The 23,042-nt window shown below is 34.5% G+C and overlaps 1 protein-coding gene across 1 annotated transcript; it reads right to left on the bottom strand.

The window, feature by feature from the left end:
• Nucleotides 1-470: 470 nt before the first annotated feature.
• Nucleotides 471-21,682, bottom strand: ppp1r2 (protein phosphatase 1, regulatory (inhibitor) subunit 2). The gene is made up of 6 exons (XM_058761136.1): nt 21,310-21,682; nt 11,441-11,548; nt 10,869-10,952; nt 5,638-5,744; nt 4,237-4,407; nt 471-2,386 (listed from the first exon to the last, which is right to left on the bottom strand). Exons 1-6 carry the CDS (start codon nt 21,432-21,434, stop codon nt 2,367-2,369), a joined length of 615 nt encoding a protein of 204 aa, XP_058617119.1. The 5' UTR covers nt 21,435-21,682; the 3' UTR covers nt 471-2,366.
• Between the last annotated feature and the right edge of the window lie 1,360 nt (nt 21,683-23,042).

The raw sequence follows: 23,042 nt of genomic DNA on the forward strand, positions 1-23,042 counted from the left end.
TAAAGTTTGTTAATACCTTTAAAAAAAAAAGCACTGTTTCTAACATACTTACTGTAAAATAATTTTTCTTTTGGAGGCTCTGCCAGTTTAAAGACCATACAACAACAAAAAAGGTAAATTAGCATACAAACCAACGGACGATTACGATGTTTATTAAAAGCGGCCTTCATATCAACGACAACAATAAGAAACCTCCACATACCGTTAGAATCGCTTTTGAATTTTTAAACAAAAATACTGACAACCAATCAGAATCCACCTGACTTTAAAAAGCGCGCGCATTTAAAACGGCTGACAGATAACGGAACGGTATATCGTCCGTTGTTGGTGCGGACGCGAAAATAGTTAGTTGTTTGTGTGATACTAACATTATATAATGGCAGTTTTACTGTAGTAATTTCAGGGTAATTCTCACAGTATTTTTCGTAAGAGCACGTGGCTCGCTTTACTTAAAAACAAATTCAAAAGAACAAGTTCATACCAACATTTTAATGACTGACAAATATGCACATTTTCATTTGAAGAACATGCACATCTATTTAGGGAATGAAACAAAATCTTGTGGAGGAATACAATGGACACAGAAATTGTCAAATTACTCAAAACGCGTGAAGAAGAGAGAAAAAGAAGAAAGTTCAACATAATGATAAAATCAAAGCATTTGTGCTTGAGAATGTATGAATGTAGGATTAAACTATATTTGACTTGATCATAAGAAGCCAGTGAGTCAAATATGAGCGCAATCCATGTCGATGACTGATGGGACACTGCAGGATTATTCCAGACCTTTCCTCTTTCTCATTAAAAATAGTTAACCAATTAAGAAACAGGCTAAGTGCTTTTATGTTCAATGTGTCCAGCACTGTTTTTGAAAGACTGCAAGAACTCGACACATTTCCTGGCATCACTCAGTCGAGAGCAGGCCGAGTGAAAACACATTCACAACGACGGGAACATCTCAGAAACAGACCTCACACCAATGATTGTACCGTCTTTATGTGGAGAATAAACACAGTCGCCAGAAAAGGGTCTACAATGCATTCAGGCAGAAACACTGTGTCCATATATTTGGGTGAATTTCATAAAACCTGTCAAGAACTTATTTATTATTGTTACTATTATTATTATTATTTATTTTTCAGTAAATCAAAAGAACAAAACATTTTTATTATTTGGTTATTTCATTAAAATTATACACAAATTAAGCGAATAGAGTTTCTATAAAATATTTGTTTTTATTTACTAATTAATGTAATGCATCTGGATGTATTATTTGTTTCAGTTTTCATATTACAGTAAAGAGAGGTGTTTTTTTTGCATCTCGGTAATGAGTCATAATATTCTTTACAGTACATTAATCAGAATATATTAGAGTTTTTTTTTTCATACTGTAACAAGCCTGAATATTCATTTATTTCCAGAGAATTACTTTTTACAGTAATGGGGGGGGGGGGGGAATATATATACACTCCCTTTTGATTTTGAAGCCAAAATATGACCTAGACAAGTTCTTGTCAGGTTTTGCGGTATTCACTCATTTAGCATTTTTTTTTTTTTTTTTTAAAAACAACCTACATATATTGTGTGAGTATTCCTGACTATAAATTGATAAATACACCAGAATAACAACTGCGATTTCAGACGACAAATTGCTGGGTCAATATATCAAAATTATTATTTTGTTCTTTTATTTAGTACTACAGGATAATTATATTCTTCAGTAATCATAGAAACAAATAACCCCATTATACTGGTGTTTAGGGAAAAAAAAGGCAATCAAAACAAACAAAGCTCAATAAGGATGCCAAGTCAAAAACCGTCAGAACTGTTCAGCATCTATTAAAGCTTATGCAGTTTCGGAAAAGCAACAGAGACAACCAAAGGGTTCAGTCTACTGATCAGTAGTTTTCTATCTAGTTCTGTAATACTCGCCTGTTAATCATACACAGGGCTGATAATATTAGTGCCAATGTAATTAAACATGGTTTTCAGAAGCCATGCATACAGTAGAGCTCATGTGAGCGGTGTGTGTCAAAGCCCAAAACCACATCCGTCCCCTTTTCCCAGAGCATGCTGTTCAGATCGCACTGAACCCAATACCAGCGAGTGGGGAATCAGAATGGCTGGCCCCCCACGCTCTCGCCACAGGAAGAGGGTGGAGTCCAGGCCTGGAGCACTTTGATAACAGTCTCGTTTCTAGCGGGATGAAAGTGAACGTTTGGCAAATGAGGGATGATATGCGTGGCATTGCGGTGTCGGTGGAAACACGGGGTACAGGGGAGTCCTGGAGCTGAACCAGTGACGATGCTGCGCCTTCCAGACGCTCATGGGACAAGGCAGGAGCTGATGGACAGATCTTGACATCCTTAGGAATCCAATGAATCAGCTGTAATGGATGGAGAAGTTACAATTTATTTCATTATATCAAAAACATTTAGATTTTTGTTATTCTTAAAAATTGTATTATATTTTTATTTATTTAAAATTGATTTCATTATATAAATTTTGTTTAGATTTTTTAAATTAATTTTAAAATCTATTTTTTTTTTTTTTAAATGTATTTCATTATATCAAAAATATTTAGATTTTTAAAATTTATTATTTTAAATTTTATTATTTTAATTTATTTACAATTTATTTCTTATTTTTTATATACATTTTATTTTTATTTATTTACAATTGCTAAAGAAAAAGCAGGGCAAAACATATCACCAGAATAGCAATATTTCCTAGAATATTTACAGAAAACAATATTTAAAAATATTTTGTAAACACACACACTAGCTTTCAACACTTTGGAGTTGGTAATGCTTTTACATATTTTTTTAATAATATAGTAAAAGTCTAGTAAATATTTTAATACTATTTTAAGTCCCTTCTACTCACCCCCTTTTTCCAGATGTACCTTTTTTTTTTTTTTTTTTTTTTCCTCTCTCTGTAAAACAATTAATTGCATTAATTTTTGTTTTGAAAGTATGGTAAATACTGGTAAAATGTACCAACAATGACATTGACAAATATACACTTTTTGATACACCATTGAAATAACAGGTAGCCCATCTGAATTATATAACATTTAGGCTGTCCATCTCATAGTAGCCTACCAAAATTGTATTAACAGTAAAAGTGAAATCTTATTGTAGTCTTCAAATCTGGGTACTGTCTTATGTTTTAAAATCACTTACAGAGTAAGTTTGGTCCCATCGGGATAACATGACAGTCACGACTCGTGCTGCTGTAAGCTTTTCTTTTTCTTTTGTTTTCACTCGCGATCTTTAAAACACACATTAACATTACATATTTCATGGCACACTCGTTTTGTGTGTTTGGCGCCACCTATTGTTGTGGGTGTATTATTGACATGTCAAAGTCTAGACCCTGAATATAAAACCACCGTGTTTTTTCAGATGTATTTCCAAGAAAAAAACATCATCTTATATTCGGGTCAATACGGTATTTGATTAAAAAAAAAAAAAAAAAAACATTGTAGTGTGTCTGTGAGTGTCATTTATTACACATTTAATAAACATATTTAGATTACATATTTGGAATTTAGAATTTTGTATAATCTTTTGTTGGCACTGAAACTCTGTATTTGACCACCTAAAAACAGAACTAGAATCTTCCTTTATGAAAATAAAATAAAATGATTATTATTATTCAATTAATTGAAATGATTCCAAGATCATAAATGCAATGAAAAATAAACTTGATCCTTTGTGATCAATAAATTAGCCATAAAAGCCTACTATTCATCAAATATGATACATAAAAAAAAATTACATTTAACATATTTTGTCTGAAGATTCAATAAACAGTTCGACTGAAAATAGAAAAAATTTTTTTACTATCATTTCATATGTCAATCTCTCCAGGGTTAATATGTTGGGTTAAGCGTTTATTCAAATCACTAACCCTGACAATGAGCAATAGCAATAGCAATGCTCGACTTATCTAAGTTTCTGCTCTATTTTGAAGTATTTTGTCCTAAACTGATCTTAAGAGAGCATCTGGAAACTCTTCCAGCATCTCAAGAGACCTCTAGTAGTCAACAGACCGTGCTTGAAGACTCTTCTTCCAACAAAGTGAAAGAAATCTTCACACAACTTGCAATCGATGCATCATAGTTGACTCAGAGCATGAGAAAGTTTCAACAAACCATTAACCTACATGTACAGAACAATGCAGGTCAGCAGAGTTAATCACATACGGCTGATTAAACTACTGTTCATTTACCATCTTGTGGGGGGTCGACGGTGATGTCCTCGGTCTCTGTGTCATCCTTCATCTCTTCGTCCTCGTCTTCCTCCTCTTCCAGCTCACTGGCGATGAGTTGCCGAGCTAGTTTAATGTTCATACCTTCATTATAATGCATCTTCCTCATCATCTGAAACTGCTTCTTTCTGACTGAGGGAAGACAAAGCACATACAGCTCTAAACACGAGAATCCACTGATTCACTCTTCTCCTTCAACACACAGCCGGAGGTTTATATCTCACATATACATACATAAATATATTTGATCCCCTGCTGATTTTGTACATTTACGCACTGACAAAGAAATGATCAGTCTATAATTTTAATGGTAGGTTTATTTGAACAGTGAGAGAATAACAACAAAAAAAAAAATCCAGAAAAAAAAAAGTTCTAAATTGATTTGCCTTTTAATGAGTCAAACAAGTATTTGCTCCCCTATCAATCAGCAAGATTTCTGGCCCCCAGGTGTCTTTTATACAGGTAAGGAGCTGAGATTAGAGCACTTTCTTAAAGGGAGTAATCTCAGCATTCAGTGAACAGCCGAGCCGAGCGACAGAAAGATAGAGATGGCGGATAAAAAACAAAAGAGGAAAACGTCTGCGCAACGATAAAGCAAGAAGTAAGGACCCGTGTAAATATCGGATCAGCTTTCCAGCGCTGGAGAGAACTGAAGGAGCGGAAGGCCTGTGATTGGACGCCGAGGTTGCTTTGTCTAATGTGATATTGTTGTTCATGTTCATGTTCATGATGAAATTTCCATTTATTGTTGTAATTAATTTAAAGCATTAACAAGAGAACCTGTTGAATTAATTTTGGGAGCAATGACTGACTGAATGTATTTTTAGTCCAGTGCCTGTATATAAGATTAGTATTGACCAAGTTCAGAGGCTGTCACACGTGGATCAACTTACTTTGTGTATTTTCAAGTTTCAATATGAAAAATAACTTTTATATTGATTCAATGGATTTATTGCATTTAAAAAAACAACAAAAAAAAACGTCATGGATTTATTGCATTTTGGGGAAAAAAATGAGTTTTTATAATAAATCTTTGAAAATCGAAATCTGGATTTGAATTTGTAATGTTATTATAACCTAAAGATGCTATGTGAAAGTTTGAAACAGAAAATAGTGGTTTTCATCTTACCACTTTCTTGGTAAAGAAAACACATTTTTACTCTAATCAAAATGGATTTATAGCATTTTGGAACCAAACTCATATATGAAGACAAGAAAACAAAAGACAAAAGAAAGGGTTGCGGAGCAGTGTGTGTTTGAGCCGCTGGCTGACAGTGCGGTGAGCTGTGCAAAATGTGCAATCAGTGTGAAAGGAACCAGAGGTGAAACTGAGGTCAGGAAAGACAGAGACACGTGTCTCACCTTGCTCCTCCGGACTCAACTCCTCCTCCTCTTCCTCACTGCTCTCCTCCTCAGGCTCCTCCATGAAGCGAGATCCTGTGCCTTCCGCCGCTGCCGCTTCCGCCAGCCTGAGACAGACAGATGTCAAAAAGAGTTTGGGGTTTTTCATTTTCATTCAGATATATTTGTATTTAGCATCAAGATATTATAATTTTTTGTTTTTATTAGTGCTGTCAAACGATTAAACGCGATTAACCGCATCCAAAACAAAAGTTTTATTTATTTATTTATTTATATATATATATATATATATATATATATATATATATATATATATATATATATATATATATATATATATATATATATATATATATATATATATATATATATATATACATACATACATACATACATATACATACATACATACATATACACACACGTGTATGTTTGTGTACTGTGTATATTTATGTATAAATATACACAGAATATATTTTGAAAATATGCACGTGTATTTACATGTATACATTTATATTCATATAATTTATATAATTAATATATAAACATACAATTTTTCTGAAATATATGCATGCATGTGTATTTATATATACATAAATAAATATACACAGTACACACACATATATACATACACATATATATAAATAAATAAATAAATAAATAAAAAACTTAATTTGGATTAATCGTTTGACAGCACTAGTTTTTCTTTTTAAATTTTCTGCTTTAATTTTAATTTGTTTTATTAATTTTTTAATGTAATATTTAATTTAATTTTTGTTGGGTTTTGTCACTTTTTTTTTTACATGTCTTTATAGTTTTTAATTTTTATTTTAATGTTGGTTTTAGTTATTTTAGTGCATCAAGTTAAACTAAATGATATAAATAAAACACAATAAACAGAAAAAACTAATGATTAAAAGTATATTATTATATTACATAATATATCATCATTTGTTTGCATTTTCTGTTGCTTTATGAAGCCACAGGCCTGTGCAACAAAGCTTAATTTCCCATCATTTCCTGTGGCAGCACAGTAATGATAAAAGCTTCAATTACACACCTAATGTGCATTGCTGTTGCACTAATGCTAAAAACCTTTCCTTCTTTGCCATGAAGTGAAAAACCAATAAACATGTAATTGCCCAAAACATCCGTTTATCTCTGACCAAAATCATTTGATGCACATCATACTGTATCCATATCGACTTATTATAAGTAGAAACGAACCAATTTGTCTCAGATGTCCTTCTCATTGCTTAATAAAACAACTCAGTGCAGCTTATTAAGGAAGTTTTTCATTAAACCTGGTGGTCTTTGTAGTATTTTCACTGTTAATGTGACCAGATCGCTCAGGAGTAATCGGACACACACACACTGGCCCCAGTGAATGCTGGGTAGGAGAGCATAAAATGCATGTGCCTAAGGGAAACAAGATAGAATGGTGAAAGAACGACACAGTAGGAGGAGGACGATGACAAAAGAGACAGCAGAAATACAGACGGAGAAAGAAAGTTAAGGCGAGCGGGGCTAAAGCAGAGCAGATGTATTACTAGGAGGGTCGGGATGCTCTTCCTGGCCGCTAACATCAGCTTCAGATTGAGTTACAGGCCTGCAGCAGACAAACCACTCACTGACATCCATCTCAGAGCTTTTAAAGACACGGATCTAGATTTAAACATCCAAATCCTGCATTAAAATGGACCTTTTCTATTCATTCTAAGAGTTTAAGTGCCTTTCTCTCCGGGCAAGAAAATCTATAAACATTCCGGTGAGAATTCTTACATAAAATCAAATAGTCGCTGCGTTGTTTTAAATGAATAGGTCACCTAATAATAAAAATTCTACAGCAAACAGTGAGAGATCAGTGACATCAAAGCACACTTGTTTTTGCATTTATGTCATAACACAAGCTTCAATACGGTGTTGAGGATAAGCATTACAAGTAACGCGAGTTACGTAATCAGATTACTTTTTTTCAAGTAACATTACAACAAAAACATCGGAGTTACTTTTTTTCAAATACGTAATGCAAGTTACTTTGTTTTCCCATTTATTCACTGACTTTGGGTTTTTTGTTAAGCAAGCCCAGCACAATAACCTAATGCATTACTTCCCATCAAACGTAACTAAGTAATGCAGTTAAGTTACTAAGTAACTAAGTTACTTTTTAATGGAGTATGGCAATATCAGAATGCATTAATTTTGATTGGGGACTTTTGAACAGAATTAAGCCGTGTACATTTTTCTTACTTTGCCTAAATATTATATTTTTTTTTTTCCCCATTTAGTACTGCCCTTCAGAAGCTGCAGAAGATACTTGCATGATTCACAGAAGACAAAATAAGTTAAAGTCACCCTGATCTTCAAATTCAAAAGGTTTTCACCCCCCGGCTCTTAATGCATGGTTTTTCCTTCTGGAGCATCAGTGAGCGTTTGAACCTTCTGTGATAGTTGCATACGAGTCCCTCAGTTGTCCTCAGTGTGAAAAGATGGATCTCAAAATCATACAGTCATTGTTGGAAAGGGTTCAAATACACAAAAATGCAGGAAAATCAAAGAATTTGTGGGACTTGAAGGATTTTTCCGAAGAACAGCAGGCAGTTTAACTGTTCAGGACAAACAATGGACTCATGAACAACTATCACTAAACAACAACAAAAAACAGCTGTGGATCATTCAGGGTATTAAGAATCAAGGGGGTGTAAACTTTTGAACGGCGTCATCTTTATAACTCAACTATTATTTTCTCTTGTGGACTATATGTAAACATCTTTTATGTGAAATATCTTATTCAGGTCAGTACTAAATAAACAATAACATGCATTTTGTATAATCCCTCTTATTTTGGTGAAATAATTGCAAACTTTTAACTTCAACTGTATACAAAATTTCTGTTATGTTTTGTTTATTTAGTTTATAGTAAAATCTAATTTTTGCAAATATGGCAACGTCTGCCCCATGATCGAGTTGCAAACACCACCTCGATTGCACAAAACTACGAGAGAAAGTGGAAACCAAGCGGCAAATCCACCGCTTGCAACTTCCGAAGGGACACCCTTTACGTGAATTTTAGCGGTTCTGCGTGCAGGACTCTGTGCCGACATGTTTCTCTGTATATCAGAAGCACATGGCGGCTTTTTTGGAAACATTAGCTATGTTTCCATCCAAAGATTCGATTTAAACAGATTCTGTGAACGCTGCTAGTCAAGTTATCCCATCTCATAGTGCAAAGTCACATGACTTTTTCAATGCGCATGGAGGAATTTATTTGGTAAATGTGTTTCCATCGAAAAAGTTCATCCTACTCAAATGTGCCCATAAGTTTTTTTGTGCGCATCTTGGCGTTTCCATTCAGCGTTTTTTAAAAATGAAACATAGCAACTGAAATGCCAGGAAAGCAGCGCGTTTGAGTCGAACTCCAAACAGAAGCAGTCAGACAGAAGACGCTGGGCAGACACTTCTGTGAGAGCGGTTAGTAGCTCTGCTTGAGTTGCTGTGACCATTGAGTCGCCTCTAGGCTGTGACGTGACATCTGTTCGGACTTCTGGTTGTGGAAACCAAAAATAGAGAATATAATAGAAATACTCTGTTCTCACAGCTGTTGTATCTTAATGAGCTTTCCTTACATAGGTTACTTAAAAGCACTCCATCACTGTGAATCCACTGATGTCAAGGCAGACTTGACTGACGTCACAAGAACATGGCAGGAAGGTTTGTGACAGTTGTGATCTATCATGTTACCAAACATTGCTTTTAAAAATCGATTTCGCTGTATTTCTGCTTGATTTTCAAATTGACTCTTTTTACAGCTTTCAGTGGATATTGTGCATTTTTACCCATCAAATGCTCCGTCAAAGCTTTATCCAGAGTGCAAGCAGCCTAATCTTGGTGTAAGCAACATTTCCTTTTTTCAGAAAAGAGGGCTCTGTGCACATTAGACTCAGTTTCATCCAGTGTAATATAAATAGAAGAAAGAGCACCAGTATTGCAGTCTTTCAACACAAAAAAAGAAAGAAAATGGGATACATTTCAGCTCTTTGAAAGTACAAACCAGTTGTCCAATTATCAGTATTAAGCCCCGTTCACACCAAGAACGCTAACTATAAAGATAATGATAAACATATAGTTCTAAAAATCGTTCTCAGTATTAAAGAATAGCAGAGTCCACACCACAGCTATAACGATAAAGGCACAGAGAAACGATATCGCTGGAATCACTTTCAGAACGATTTTTCTCCAGCTGATGAACGATACAAACATTGACAGCCAATCAGAATCCATCGTGCTATAACGAGCTGAAGAATTTAAAGCGAGCGTGCGCTTAGAATAAACAGACAATATCGTTCGCTGGTGTGGACGCTAATATAGTTTTCTTTATAGCTACCATTCTTGGTGTGAACGGGGTTTTACAATAATAATAAAAAAGTGATGCGTGTTTCTTCAGTTAAAGGCACTGGTCTTTTATGTCCCAGAATTTGGTTTTGATTAAATGACTCAACATTTTGTTGACTTTTTTTTTTTTTTTCAAATTAAAATGATTTTAGAAGTTGTTTTTTCATGCCTTTATTTATTTATTTTATTATTATTATTATGATGTATTTTTATTTTTTTTACATTTTTAAATCACCTTTTAATGCATAGATTTTTCTGGTTTTACCCTTCGCCCAAACACAGACTTTTGATCTTAAACTATGAAAACCCATAATAAAATTACAAAAAGCATTTCTACTATATGCGGTTTCATACAAATGATAAATATTCACCACTACTACCATCTTGCCACCTTTTTCCAAAAGTACTAGTGCACTTAGAATGCAAACTTGGGTCCTTTTCCAACCCCAGTACAGTTTTGTAATTTTATAATTTAATTTTTTTTTTTTAATTTTTACATGAAGATCAAATTTGCATTTGCATAAAGACTGAATACCAATCCTAAAGTTGCATGCTTGGAACTATTCTGACACACTGCAGCCCGAACAACTTGAATAAGACAGGGCGCCAATGAGGGAGTGTCCAAAAGATGTGTTATGGTTCTGGTCAAAAACAATAAAATAAACAAAATAGTGAAAGCAAGTGTTTTGTTATTATTAAGAAAGTAATTTGCTGTGAGATTGTGTGATATGGATGGAATATAGGTGGGGTGTCACACAAATTTTGGAACCTAAAACATTTTGACAATCCCTCCACCACCCTTCCATCCATATCAGAGACAGCAATCATGCATCACTTACTTCTTAGCGAGGTCATCTCCTGGTAGGACTGTGTTCCCGTCCGAATCACTGAGCGCCCCCTCATCCTCGTCATCGCCGACCATCCTAAGAGGGACAGGAGATTTTTGGCCAATAGCCCGAAGGGAGAAAGACAGCATGACCTTTTCCGCAAATTTGCCCTGTCATATTGAGTTGCACCCTCAGTGCTGCTCTTGTATTTTGCAGACAGGGCAGTAACATATCCAGAGAGTAGAGCAAAGCTTTGAACTACACGTATTCACAATCCACAGAGCCTCAGCAAGAGATCAGATCTTTAACAATTACTGGTCTTCAAACTGTAGTGTAAATGTACGCAGTGTAATCTACAGCTTATCCATATCAGTGCGTCCCTACCTAAATTAAGTAATTTATTGTTTATTTTATTTTCCTAAATTAATGTTTTGTTCATTTAAGCACATTATTTTCTTATAAGATTTAATACAGTGGTGGCAGCTTCACTCCTGAATCCACACAGTTGCACAACCGCATTACAATTGATATATTTATACAGATAGTCTAAACAGCATTAATGTCAAATTTTGTGTGCTGCTTACCTGTGGTATGGCGTGCTGGGCTCGTCTATCTTCATCAGCCCATAGTCCTTGTCTGCCGGGTGATATGTGGCCAAAATGTTCATTTCATCCCATTTCTGTGACTTCTTCCTATAAGAACAGGCAGAAACACAAAGCTTAACATACAATTATAGATTAGTTATTAACCCTGATGCAAATATTCCCACTGAGATCTGCTACTTTAAACGAAGGACTCTGCCCCACTTTGAAACTTTAAGAAGTACCTTGGAAACAGCGGACACAAAAAATAGCACCAAGTGGCATACATTGCCAAATATACTGAGCCTTTAGTGACATAAATGATAAGACTGGCAGACAAGGCCTTCTTTCATGTCTTAAGTAAATGTTTCCCAATGCATTGAACGCTATAGTTATATTACAGCGCTAAACCTACCTAGGGCAGTTTTGTAATGCAAATTATGTGGCCAGTACCAGCGTGAAGGGTCAGAGTGGGATGGTTTTATTTGAGAAAAGTTGTCTTAGAGGCAGGATCATTTAATATATATATAATTTTTTTTTTGTTTTTTTTTTCCCTATAGAATATCAAGTACTGATAATCTGTTGACTGTATGATCAGGAATTAGAAGTAAATGGAATCAATTTCAAATGTCAAATTCATTTTTAATTGAATAAATCAATAAAATTTTTCACATTTCACATTTTTTCACAAGTTGTTACACTTAACCAAAACTTTAAATGATTTTTTTGAAAATATAATTTAAATAAAATACAAATATTAGATGAACAACTTGAACTTAAAAAAAAAAAAACTTAAATGAAATAACTTGCTGAAATAAAATAAAGTACCAAAATTTAAAAAAAAATTTAAAAAAAATGAAGAATAAGAGCTAAACAGAAATGTTTACAGATGTAACGATTAACCGCGAGCCGGTTGAAAACTGATTCAAATATGTGACGATTCAAATCGATTGAGATGCCAAACAAATCGCGATACAATTGGAGTAGGAGTTTATATGAATGTATTTCTCTGTTCATAAGCACAGCTCTGCTTTGTTTACAGCGGTAACCCAGGAAACACAGTATCATTGCTGTTCATAAGTGTCACCTGCTGTCAGAGAGTGAACCTGTGTCTCATTCAGCTCGTCTGCTGTTTCATTCTGATATGTTTTATATATAGTTCTACAAAACTAAAGTCAGACCATTCTGTTTTCACTTCAAATTTCGACATTATAGTCTAATTTAGATTAAAAACTGCTCATGCTGTATGTACGCTGCATCTTTGTTTGGATGATGATTAAAATGCAGTGGTTGCCTCTCATTTTAAGTGGAAAGAGCACAGACAAAGCCTTAGTTTGTTTATATGAAGAGATTATTTTATTTGTGTAACTTGATTATTTGATTTGGGGTTTGTTTTAAAATTTCAATTTAGTTTTGTTATATTTCAATTTTACAAAGAAACGTGCAGCAATAGCCTAATAAAAGGACATCTTCTCATTTACTGTATAATGTCTTCAATCTCATTTTGTTAAAAAATCGTGAGAAAATCGAATCGTGAGTTGAGTGAATCGTTACATCCCTAGAGATGTTTAAATAAAAATCAAAAACTAATAACAATGGCACATAAAGTTACTCAAATTTAAACTAAAGTTAACATGAAAACAAATAATTCATTTTAATAAACGCTTTAATAATTAACACTCTTGGCACCAAATTGCTTCCAAAAGTGATGCATTTCTTAATGGCCCATTCAAGGATGCGCATCTAATGCACAGACAGCGCGGCGAGATCTTCGTATTTGACTGTATGGACCATCATTAAGTCAAAGTGTTAGAGCAAAGCTAAAGTATGACCTCAATCAATCGATTTTGGTCTTAGCAGCTGCATAAAACAACCTCTCAACGCAATGACTGTGCCACTTTACAACACCTCAAGCAGGTTAAACTCTACATGCTGCAGAACCGTAACTAAAACAATGACTTTCGTAGTCCAAATCCATTCCTGATGAAAACCCTGCGAGTGCATTTAGTGACATGAACGCAGTAGACTAGATCACTAATGCTCCTGCAGCAGCAGTCAAATGTGCCAATCCACATGGAAGAAGAACAGTTACACAACCAGCGTTTGGATGAGGTGCTGCGCTACAAAGCCAGTGTGGAAATCCACTCAAACCTGAATTAAAATGGCCATTTTTAACTATAGCATTTCAAAGAACTGTTGTTTTGACAATAGGATTATTTTAGGTCTCTTTTACAGAGGTCTTGGATGCAATCAGTGCAAGATTTACAGACAGAAAGATGAACAAAGCAGGGCCGAGGACCAATCGAGCAATGCTAATCTCTTCAGAATGGATGTTCATGTGCCCTCGCTAAATAATCAAGAGATTAGTTTCATTCATGTTTGGCAGCGGTTTATCCTGTATCACATGGGAGCATACGGTGCAATGTTGCATGTAGTAGAGGTCAAGGTTTTTCTCTACGGATCATAAGTTAGAAATACAGTACATGAGCAAGCAGCCTGTAGCGACTTAGTAGAGCAAGCACAATACAATATAAGGAACTTGTCTGCGGTTTGCAGACCTGAATGCTGTGAAAGCTTATAAATCAAACAGTTTTATCACCACGGGAAAAAGTCCTGGAAAAACAACAGTCTAGGCAAAAATAAGATCTACAAGCTGGTACAGGATATCCTCCAAGTAACAAAAAAGTTGCCAAAGTAACATGGCTCTCCTGCAACTGCAGGTGTTTGAGAAACAAAACATATTGTTAGGAAAATAATGCCCTCATATTCATACAGGATAAAGTTGGGAAATATACAGTGGAGAAGTAAGTATAGAGTAAAACGCAGTCACTTAAGTCAATATTTTATTTTTTTTATTTTTCCAAAAATGTGATCCTAATTAATTCTGTCTGTCACATAAATCCATTATAAAACATATAACCCAAAATGTTCAATGACAGTGAACCGATTCAGTAGTTAAAATACTTGAGGTTTTGTAATAAATTATATTTTCATTTCAATAATTTTTCTAATGCATTATTAAAATATATTAAGTGCCAAATAACACTTGTTGCTAATTCTGTTTAATTGCAAATTTAAGCCTTTGTATTTCTTCATAGCCCTATTTATGATATTTCGTTTAAGCCTACTTTGTTTTCATTACACTAGGGCTGCACAATAAATCGAAATGAAATCGCGATCAGGCAATAGTCATGCGCATCATTTCATCCGAAGTCCAGAGGGCGCTCTGGAGTTGAAACTCCTAATACGCCCTGCAGAAGAAACCCAGGAAATCCCTATAACGGTAGCTGAATAAACAGAAGATTTAACTGCTTTCAATGATTCAGCATGACTAATAAACACACAACTCCAATATATGGTTTATCTGAGTTCTTCTTATTAGAATTTTCATTATAATAAAGTACATAATAATGAAATGCTAATCGACACAGCCTTTATCACTGCTTAGAATACTATGAAATATGTTGCGTGCCTTATTCTACGTAAGAAGCCACATCATCTCACAGAAGGATTATTTGAAAATCGACTGACGTTATGAAGTGAGTTTGGAGTAAAAACATGTTATTAAATGTGGTATTTTCACATGCTTTCAGATGGAGCATTATTTACTACAGAGCCGTAGTTCATGGAGAAGCTACACGAACAGCTGTCATTATCGCAAACTATTTCTATGATTTCATAATCGTGCAATTAAATCTGTCTGTGATTATGAACATGGTTTTGCGTAGCTTGTCAGTGAACTACAGCTCTGTGTAGTAAATGCTGCTCCATCTGAAAACATGTGATGGAGATTTACTACTGTTCACAGAACCGGCTTTACTGCCAAAATGCGTATGATGATCGCATCAGATTAATCGGATTGAGTTAACAGTGACTGAGCAGGGATTATCTTAAATAACAGTCACCTGAATTCAGCAATTGGTATTATCTGTAAAAATTTTGATCAGAGTATGCGTACTAAATGATTTAATTTTGATTTGTAACTCACAACACACTGTTTGTTCTGTTTACTTACAATTTTGCCTGTTGCATGATGAAACTGAAAAATCTCATAAACTCGCACTGAAGGAGGGACCCGTGCCATATCTGAGACCAAAATATCAGAGACTTGGGGATTTGCCAGTGAACAAAATGCCCTAGCAACCACATAGCGCACCAGAAGCACTTAGAACACCTTAACAAATGCCCTGGCAACCACCCACACTCCAGCATTGTGGAGGGGATTTTGCATGAACAAACACCATTCACAGTTTCTCTAGTTTATTTATTCTTTATTCTTTTAGTTTATTATACATACCAAGTGTTTTTATAGAGTTCGAACAAACATTTCTAAGAAATTGCTAAATTGAAGAATTGAAGAACCAATAGTTTACAGCATTTTCTGGAAAATAAGTCTCATCTGACTATAAATATGCTATGAACTAATAATAATAGCAATTTTGTCCTGTTGGAGCTGCTTTACAGCAGAATTTGTGTTTGCATCATTTGATGACATTTACATCATTGATTCTGTTGCCTTTCTGTTTAATACTGTAAAGCTGTGAATATAAAACAAACATTTACATACATTATAAACACTATAATAGGGCCCTATGATTATCGCGATGCGGAAAACGCAGACGGAATCAAGTTATAAAAACGGAATTTACTGTATAACATGGAATGTCATGGATTTTGGATGAATTAATCAAAAGAAAGTTAGCACACTTAAAAAAACAAACAAAAAAAACAATATGGACTAGTGTCTGTCTGTGAATATTTAAATATGAATCCTGCATGTTGTGCATGTCTCTGTGTGAATGAATGACACAGACGCGCGGTTTTGTTTACTACACACACACACTGAAGAGCATGTGATGCTCGCAGTGTTTTCAGCCTCTATGCCTCACGAGTACATGATCTGAGAGTCAATTTATGAGCATTTTACCGTTTCTTTTGAGAAAAACTATCGTCATATCCAGTGGGGATTTCTTTAAGACTGCAAGGGAAGCTCGGCTTCCCCTATAATGTCAAAATATTAATTGTCAAATATGTACTATTGTGTTAACATTTTATTGACTAAAAATGCGTTAGAACACGTTCATCTCGAAGACGAGTTCGTTCAGAATCAGCTGTAAGCAGGTCGGCTGACTCGATTTCCTTCTCATACACTCCCGTAGTGTCAGTGTATTTCTCCGTTGAAGTCGAGCGTCCATTGACTTCAATGGGGCTGCTTTGAACAGTTTTTTTCAGTGCCTCGAAACTAGACGGTCATTGGATAAATGCTGTGATTATGTCCCGCCCACGGACGCTCAGCGTCTCTGGGGGTGAATGGAGGAGTGGGCTGGCCTGGACTCCGGGCTTCTGCGTGATGATTGGACGGTCTGCATCTCCTTTTGATTGACAGCGGTTTTGTACTATAAAAAGTCGCTGACGCTGAAGCTATTGGAGCTCAGTCCCATAGCTGCTTTGCACTCTGTTTGGTTCTTATCAATCATTATATATATTTTTAATTCATTTATAATGTTATGTTTTAATATACATGCTGCTAACTCGGAAATTTGAAGATATGCGAGCAAAAAATGCTCCTGACACTTGCAATACAACACGAGCAAGAGCGCTGTTTTTGTTTCGTTTGTTCGAATCCAAATCCGCGTTGTCTTGGGAGAATCACTGATTCTTTGAGCCATTCATAAAAACAATCATTTGATTCGCTCCTGAAGGATTCAGCCATTTTGAAAGAATCATTTGAATGACTCAGTGATTCAGTCACGAACTTCTGCCACCTGCTGGCCGTTTTTAAGTTTCCCGTCTAAAAGTAGGCATATTACATTATTTTCCAACATATTTCTATATTCAGAATTTAGTATTTAAAACATTAATCTCATAACATTATTTATGCAATTATAAATACAGTCTAAATGAATAAATGCCACATCTAAATGTCACTTCATGCAGCTTCTGTGCAGTGCTAAGATGAGTTTTGTTTAGATCATTTCATGGATAACAATAGCCAGTCATTCATTCACATTAATTAAGTATTCAGAGAATAATATTGTCTGTTTTCACTTACATCTATTTATTTATAAAATTTTGATTCATTTTGTAGAATTGAATTATAAATTAAGCTGGTATAAGATATTTTTATGGTATTGTGACAACCCTATTATACACCACATTCCTTGTTTCAGTTTAACCTAATTCTCACATTCCCTCCGTCGAGTTTAATATCTTTTTTTTTTTTTTTTAGATTGTTTGTTCATTCATTCATTCATACAGTAGGCTAGGCTAGCGTCACTGGAAAAGACGCCTAGTTGGTACGACAGGGTCACAGAGCATTTTCTTGAAAAGGAACGTAGGGCAGAATTTACGTATAAATAAATGGACAATTTTTATGATGTAGGCCGAAAATGAGCTTCCCCTCTTTGAAAGACCAGCAGCCGCCACTGGTCATATCATATGCCAACAGATACTTAAAAGGTCTTTACAGCAAAGTTCAGTTTAATTTGAAGATCTTGTGACAGAAATATATTACTTAATGTAATGATAGTACTACTAGTAATAATAAAATAATAAAAGTATCATTAAAACATTATTTAAGGAATATTTACCAGAAAAATTATTTACCAGAATTCATTTACCAGAAAAATGTAAATACACACAGTATTTAAAAAAAATTAAAATAAAATAATAATAATAATAATAATATTTTATATTTATAAAATCAATTAATTAGAGATGCTTTTCATTATTAAGGTTTAATTAAGCCATTTACATGGAATCCAGAAAAATAACAGAAAACAATTTGGTAAAAAATAAAACTTAATTTGAGGGAAAAAAGTAAACGTATTTTATTGGGCCTTAAAAAAATTATTTTTGTTAAAGTTTTAATAAATTAATAATGAATTTGCCATGCTTTTTGATTATTTTTATTACCGCAATCCAGAAAAATTTAAACAGAAAAAAATTATTTTGAAAAAAAAGAAAAAAAAAAGAAATTATATATTTTTTTTCCTTCAAAATTACGTTTTATTTCATAGTCCCCTACATTTGCATTTGTTTCTCTCACTCTGCAGCAAATCATTTAAATTTAACGGTATAAAAAAAAGAAAAAGAAATGAAAAACTTTTCTAAATGAACAACTTGTATTGCAACTTCTATTCCAAAGCAATTTATATAATCCAGTTTATTTCAGATGACAAAAAAAGTGGCATATTTTGGAAACTAACAGTAGTCCCTGTAGATCCGAGTAAAAGTGATGATGATTATTGGTTATCCAATATATTGTCAAGGCCAATATATTGAACAAAATGTGACATTTTTTAATTGTCGGCATCGGCCGAGTTTTCCTGTTTGGCCAATGAGTCAGAAGTCACAACTTTTATTTTGACAACAGATCCTATTCTTCATCTACATTAGTTTACTGCCTCTTTTCAACATTTCTGTTATTATTCTATTACCATTATTAGATTATTATATTTTGATTATACATTTTAAATAAACACTTTGACATCAATCTTTTTGTTGGGGGACAAGAGATATAGTATAATAATGCTACATTGAACAATACACCCGTTATCGAGTAGTTAGGTCATCATTGAATACATTTTTTAATTTAGCATCAATGTAGTCAGCTCAGCTGTCTCATAGGACAGGAATTCAGTAATAAGTGCCATTCTTACAGTGTGTCCTATTTTCCTAAGAGTGGGAGAGCTGGATTCAAGAACAATGTCTTCTGGCGAGAGAGGAATAGGAGGCAGAGGAAGCCGGCAAGCCAAAAAGCACACCTACATACATCGACACGAGCCATACTGACAACACAAGCTCTCCAGAACCAGGAGGTTTAGGACTTCCTTTATCAATGTTTCTCAACATCAAAATTTGGTCGACCTAAAAGCATAAATCAATACATGTGCTGAGTATCGATAGAAGCCAGAAGGCTCAGTTAACAAGGAAATGGGATCGGTATTATTTCGGTCGCATCTTTGACATGAGACAACTTCTCTGACCTCCAGGAGAGAAAGTGCATCAGCAGAGAGAGACACATCCAAGACTCCTGAGAGTGTCTCTGGACGAGTAAATGTCAAAATGAATGATATCAATTTATACACGATCCACCCTTCAGGCACAAAATCACTCTTCTAATTTTACATGATAGCCAGACTGACAGGACAAGTGCTGTTATTCCACCTTTGTGTTGACATGTTTTGGTTCGACTTAACCAACTTACCATGAACATGGTTAATATTTTTAGATTTTCTTTAATTACCAAAGAAATCCTTTAAAGATAGCAATGCTGGGAATGTCATTCATTGGGATTTTGGAATTCATTTTCTATGTTGTTTTAATGCTTTGGCAGTACAAAATGTATGTTTTTGTCATGCCAATAAAGCTATCTGAATTGAATTGAATTGAATGTCGTTTCACCCCAAAGCCAAAAGAAAGAAAGAAAATAGTATGCATAACAATAAGCCTATTTTTAAATCCAGTGTTATTTTAGTATCATTTCTACACTTTTTACATTATTTTGAATCTGTTTTTTTATTTGTATATTTGTGTTTTCATTTTAGTTCAAGTTCTAGCTAAATTTTATGTACATTTTTCCTGTTTTTACATTTATTGTTTTTAAAATATATTATTAAATATGATCCATTAATATATTTTTATAACTACAATAAAAATATAATTGATTACACACATATATACATATATATATATATATATATATATATATATATATATATATATATATATAATTTTATTTCTTTATTTCAGTTTTTAATTTTGTTATTTTAAGGTAATTTAAAATTTTTAAAATGTTGCTGAAATAAAAAAGCTTTAAGTGCTGTCAAACAATTAATCGCATCCAAAATAAGTTTTTGTTTACTTAATATATGCGTTCACTCTGTTTATTTATTATGTATATATAAATACACACACATACAGTATATTGAAAATATTTACATGTATATATTTATATTAATATAATTTTTATTTTATATAAATCTATTTAATATATAAACAAAACATTTTTCTGAAATACATGCATGTGTGTGTATTTAAATATACATAATAAATGTACACAGCACACACACGCATATTATGTAAACACAAACTTATTTTGGATGCGATTAATCGTTTGACAGCACTAATATTATATAAATATATATAGCAGTAATAAAAACAAGAACTTTAACCAGAATTTTGGCTTAAAAGTAACTAACGAAAATGAATGCAACAATGCAAAGCTGAATTTTCTAAAATTCCTTTTAAAAATGTAAGCAAATATTTATTTTTCTTCCTTTATTTTGGGGTGAAATAAATCACACGCTCTTGGAAGTTTTAAAGCGATTCGCCCAGTTATTGCTTAGCCCAGTTAATGAAATCACATTTATTCCTAATTTAATATACAGGAATTGATTTTAAGAAATGTCCAAACGTCTGAATGCCCTATTCATATTTAACTGAAATGTCTGTATATAACAATGCACTTAATAAAACGTTTTAAAGAGTTTTTAACGTTAAAACATCAATGTTGTTACATAATTTATACGTTTGCTAATGAAAAAACAACACTTTTGCTACATGTGAATCCATATTTCAAATACACCATTGAGCTGTGCATGCAAATAACAGGCTCAAAGACTGATTGTAATACAGCTGGTTAGTAAAGAAGAGGTTGGACTTGACATGACAGGTCAGTGGCTAACCTATTAGTAGCCCAGGCTACTAACCCAGTAATCTAACTGGAGCAAACCAGTTAAACTCGAGCTAGAGGACTGGTTAAGTGTACTAGTTCAGGTCGCTGTCAACATCATGTCAGAGTTTGATTGACAGGTGCTACGGACGCCCTGTCGGGCAGATTTCGCCTGTTTTAAAGACTAGTTACTCACTGTGGGTCGTCTTCAGAGCTGAAAGGGGCTCCTTGTTCTGGGATGTCCTGGACTGGCTCTTCTGGTCGGGCTTTTATACTGGATTTGTTCTTCAGAATCCCTTTAATGGGTCGCGGTGCTGCCATAACCGTCAAACCCACCCACAACTCCTGTTTTACACTGTTTACGCCTCAAACAAACGCCTAAAACACGCCGAGGCGCTTCAGAAACCACACCCGGGCCTAATTTATGAACCGCTGGGTGTGTTGCTTGCCTACGAATGAAAGTTAAACGCTGTTTGTGACTAAAGTTTGTGACGGTTGATGACTTGATTTCTGCCGGAGCCCTCGCACTTACAGCGAGGAAAGGAAATAGGGCGCCGCAGTCAGTCTCGCGGTGGCTGTTATCGCGGGAGTTGCAGTGTTGCTATAGAAACGGAACTCTAGCGTGTCAAGTGACCGTCGCCATGTTTGTTGGGGCAGTGAGGTCAAGCATAGGAGTCGCTCTTGTGCATTTTACCAAGTTAAACTTCATCAGTTTTAACAATGAGTATCTCATAAATGCGTTAGAGATATCATAATGCATATGAATGGATCTCAGTCAGGGTAGCGCTGTATTTAATATTTGACAGGAATGAAAACGAGGCTGCACGGTGCGTCTTCAATGGGATTGCACTCAGTGTTGCCAAGTCTGCGTTTTTCCCGCGGAAATTGGCTACTTTAAAGTGCCATGAAACCCTAAACACGTTTTTTTAGATGTTAATATATATGAACAGGTTGCACATCAGTGAAAACAACAATAGCACTCATTATGTCTAATATTAAGGGAAAAGTGGTTATTTTTCTTTCATTTTTTTGGAGCAATTTCGTTCTTCTGGTTCTAAAAGATAAGTTGAACCAACTTGGTTGAATAGTGAGGTATATGCGTTAATCACCGCAAACAATGATATATAGACCAAAAATTCAAAGAAGAGTAAACAAAAAGTGACTGCCATTATTGTTGCTATTTTAAAGATATTTTAATATTCATTTGTCTGTATAATAAGTGTGTTGTAGGTCTGTGTTTAATTGGTTGTTTTCTCCCCTCTTCCCACCCTCTACACCCCTTTTCCACAGTTTTACACGCTCATTTCTGGAGTCTTTTTCAGATCTAAGGCGTGAAAGACCAGTGCTAAACGGGGTTATCATCACACTTTAACACTGTTGCCGCTGGTTGTTTTTCATGTCCGCGGGTTGAAGTGACCCCAATAACAAATGCGACGTTTAACAGGGAATCCCGCCAAAAAATGTGTATTTTACCCTCCGGAATGTGATTTTTAATGGGGGACCGCCCTCGAAACGCAACTGGGCTAGTTTTGAGTAGCAATTGGGCAGGTTTTGTTGTGAAAACCTGGCAACCCTGATTGTACTGTAATTTAACAACATGCTGAAAACTTTCAATAGACATAAACACCATAAAACAGTTTTGGACGTTGTGAGTTGAGAGCTACTTGGTCTGGGTTATACCATCGTACACACTATCAACATCTTGTTTTCATTCATGTAAAAATATGGCGTCTTCTCAGAAAGTTGTGGCCATATGTGGCCCTGGACCACAAATTTTTTGAAATTGAGATTTATGCACATGTATATATATATATAAATATAAAGTGTCATCGCCACCTACTGGCCTGGCATGAATAATACAGCGTTTTTAGTCACTGTCACAGATCTGTATTAACGGGGGTCGTTTTGTTGTCTGTATGCGAAACTCAA

Source organism: Onychostoma macrolepis, chromosome 22 (genome assembly GCF_012432095.1).
Source record: "Onychostoma macrolepis isolate SWU-2019 chromosome 22, ASM1243209v1, whole genome shotgun sequence".
NCBI classification, from domain to species: Eukaryota; Metazoa; Chordata; class Actinopteri; order Cypriniformes; family Cyprinidae; genus Onychostoma; species Onychostoma macrolepis.

Coding starts and splice junctions, on each gene's coding strand:
- ppp1r2 (XM_058761136.1), bottom strand. CDS start 21,434: ATGGCAGCACCGCGACCCATTAAAGGGATTCTGAAGAACAAATCCAGT. Junction 10,953..11,440: donor CCCAGCACGCCATACCACAG/GTAAGCAGCACA, acceptor TGTCCCTCTTAG/GATGGTCGGCGATGACGAGG. Junction 5,745..10,868: donor GGAGATGACCTCGCTAAGAA/GTAAGTGATGCA, acceptor TGTCTGTCTCAG/GCTGGCGGAAGCGGCAGCGG.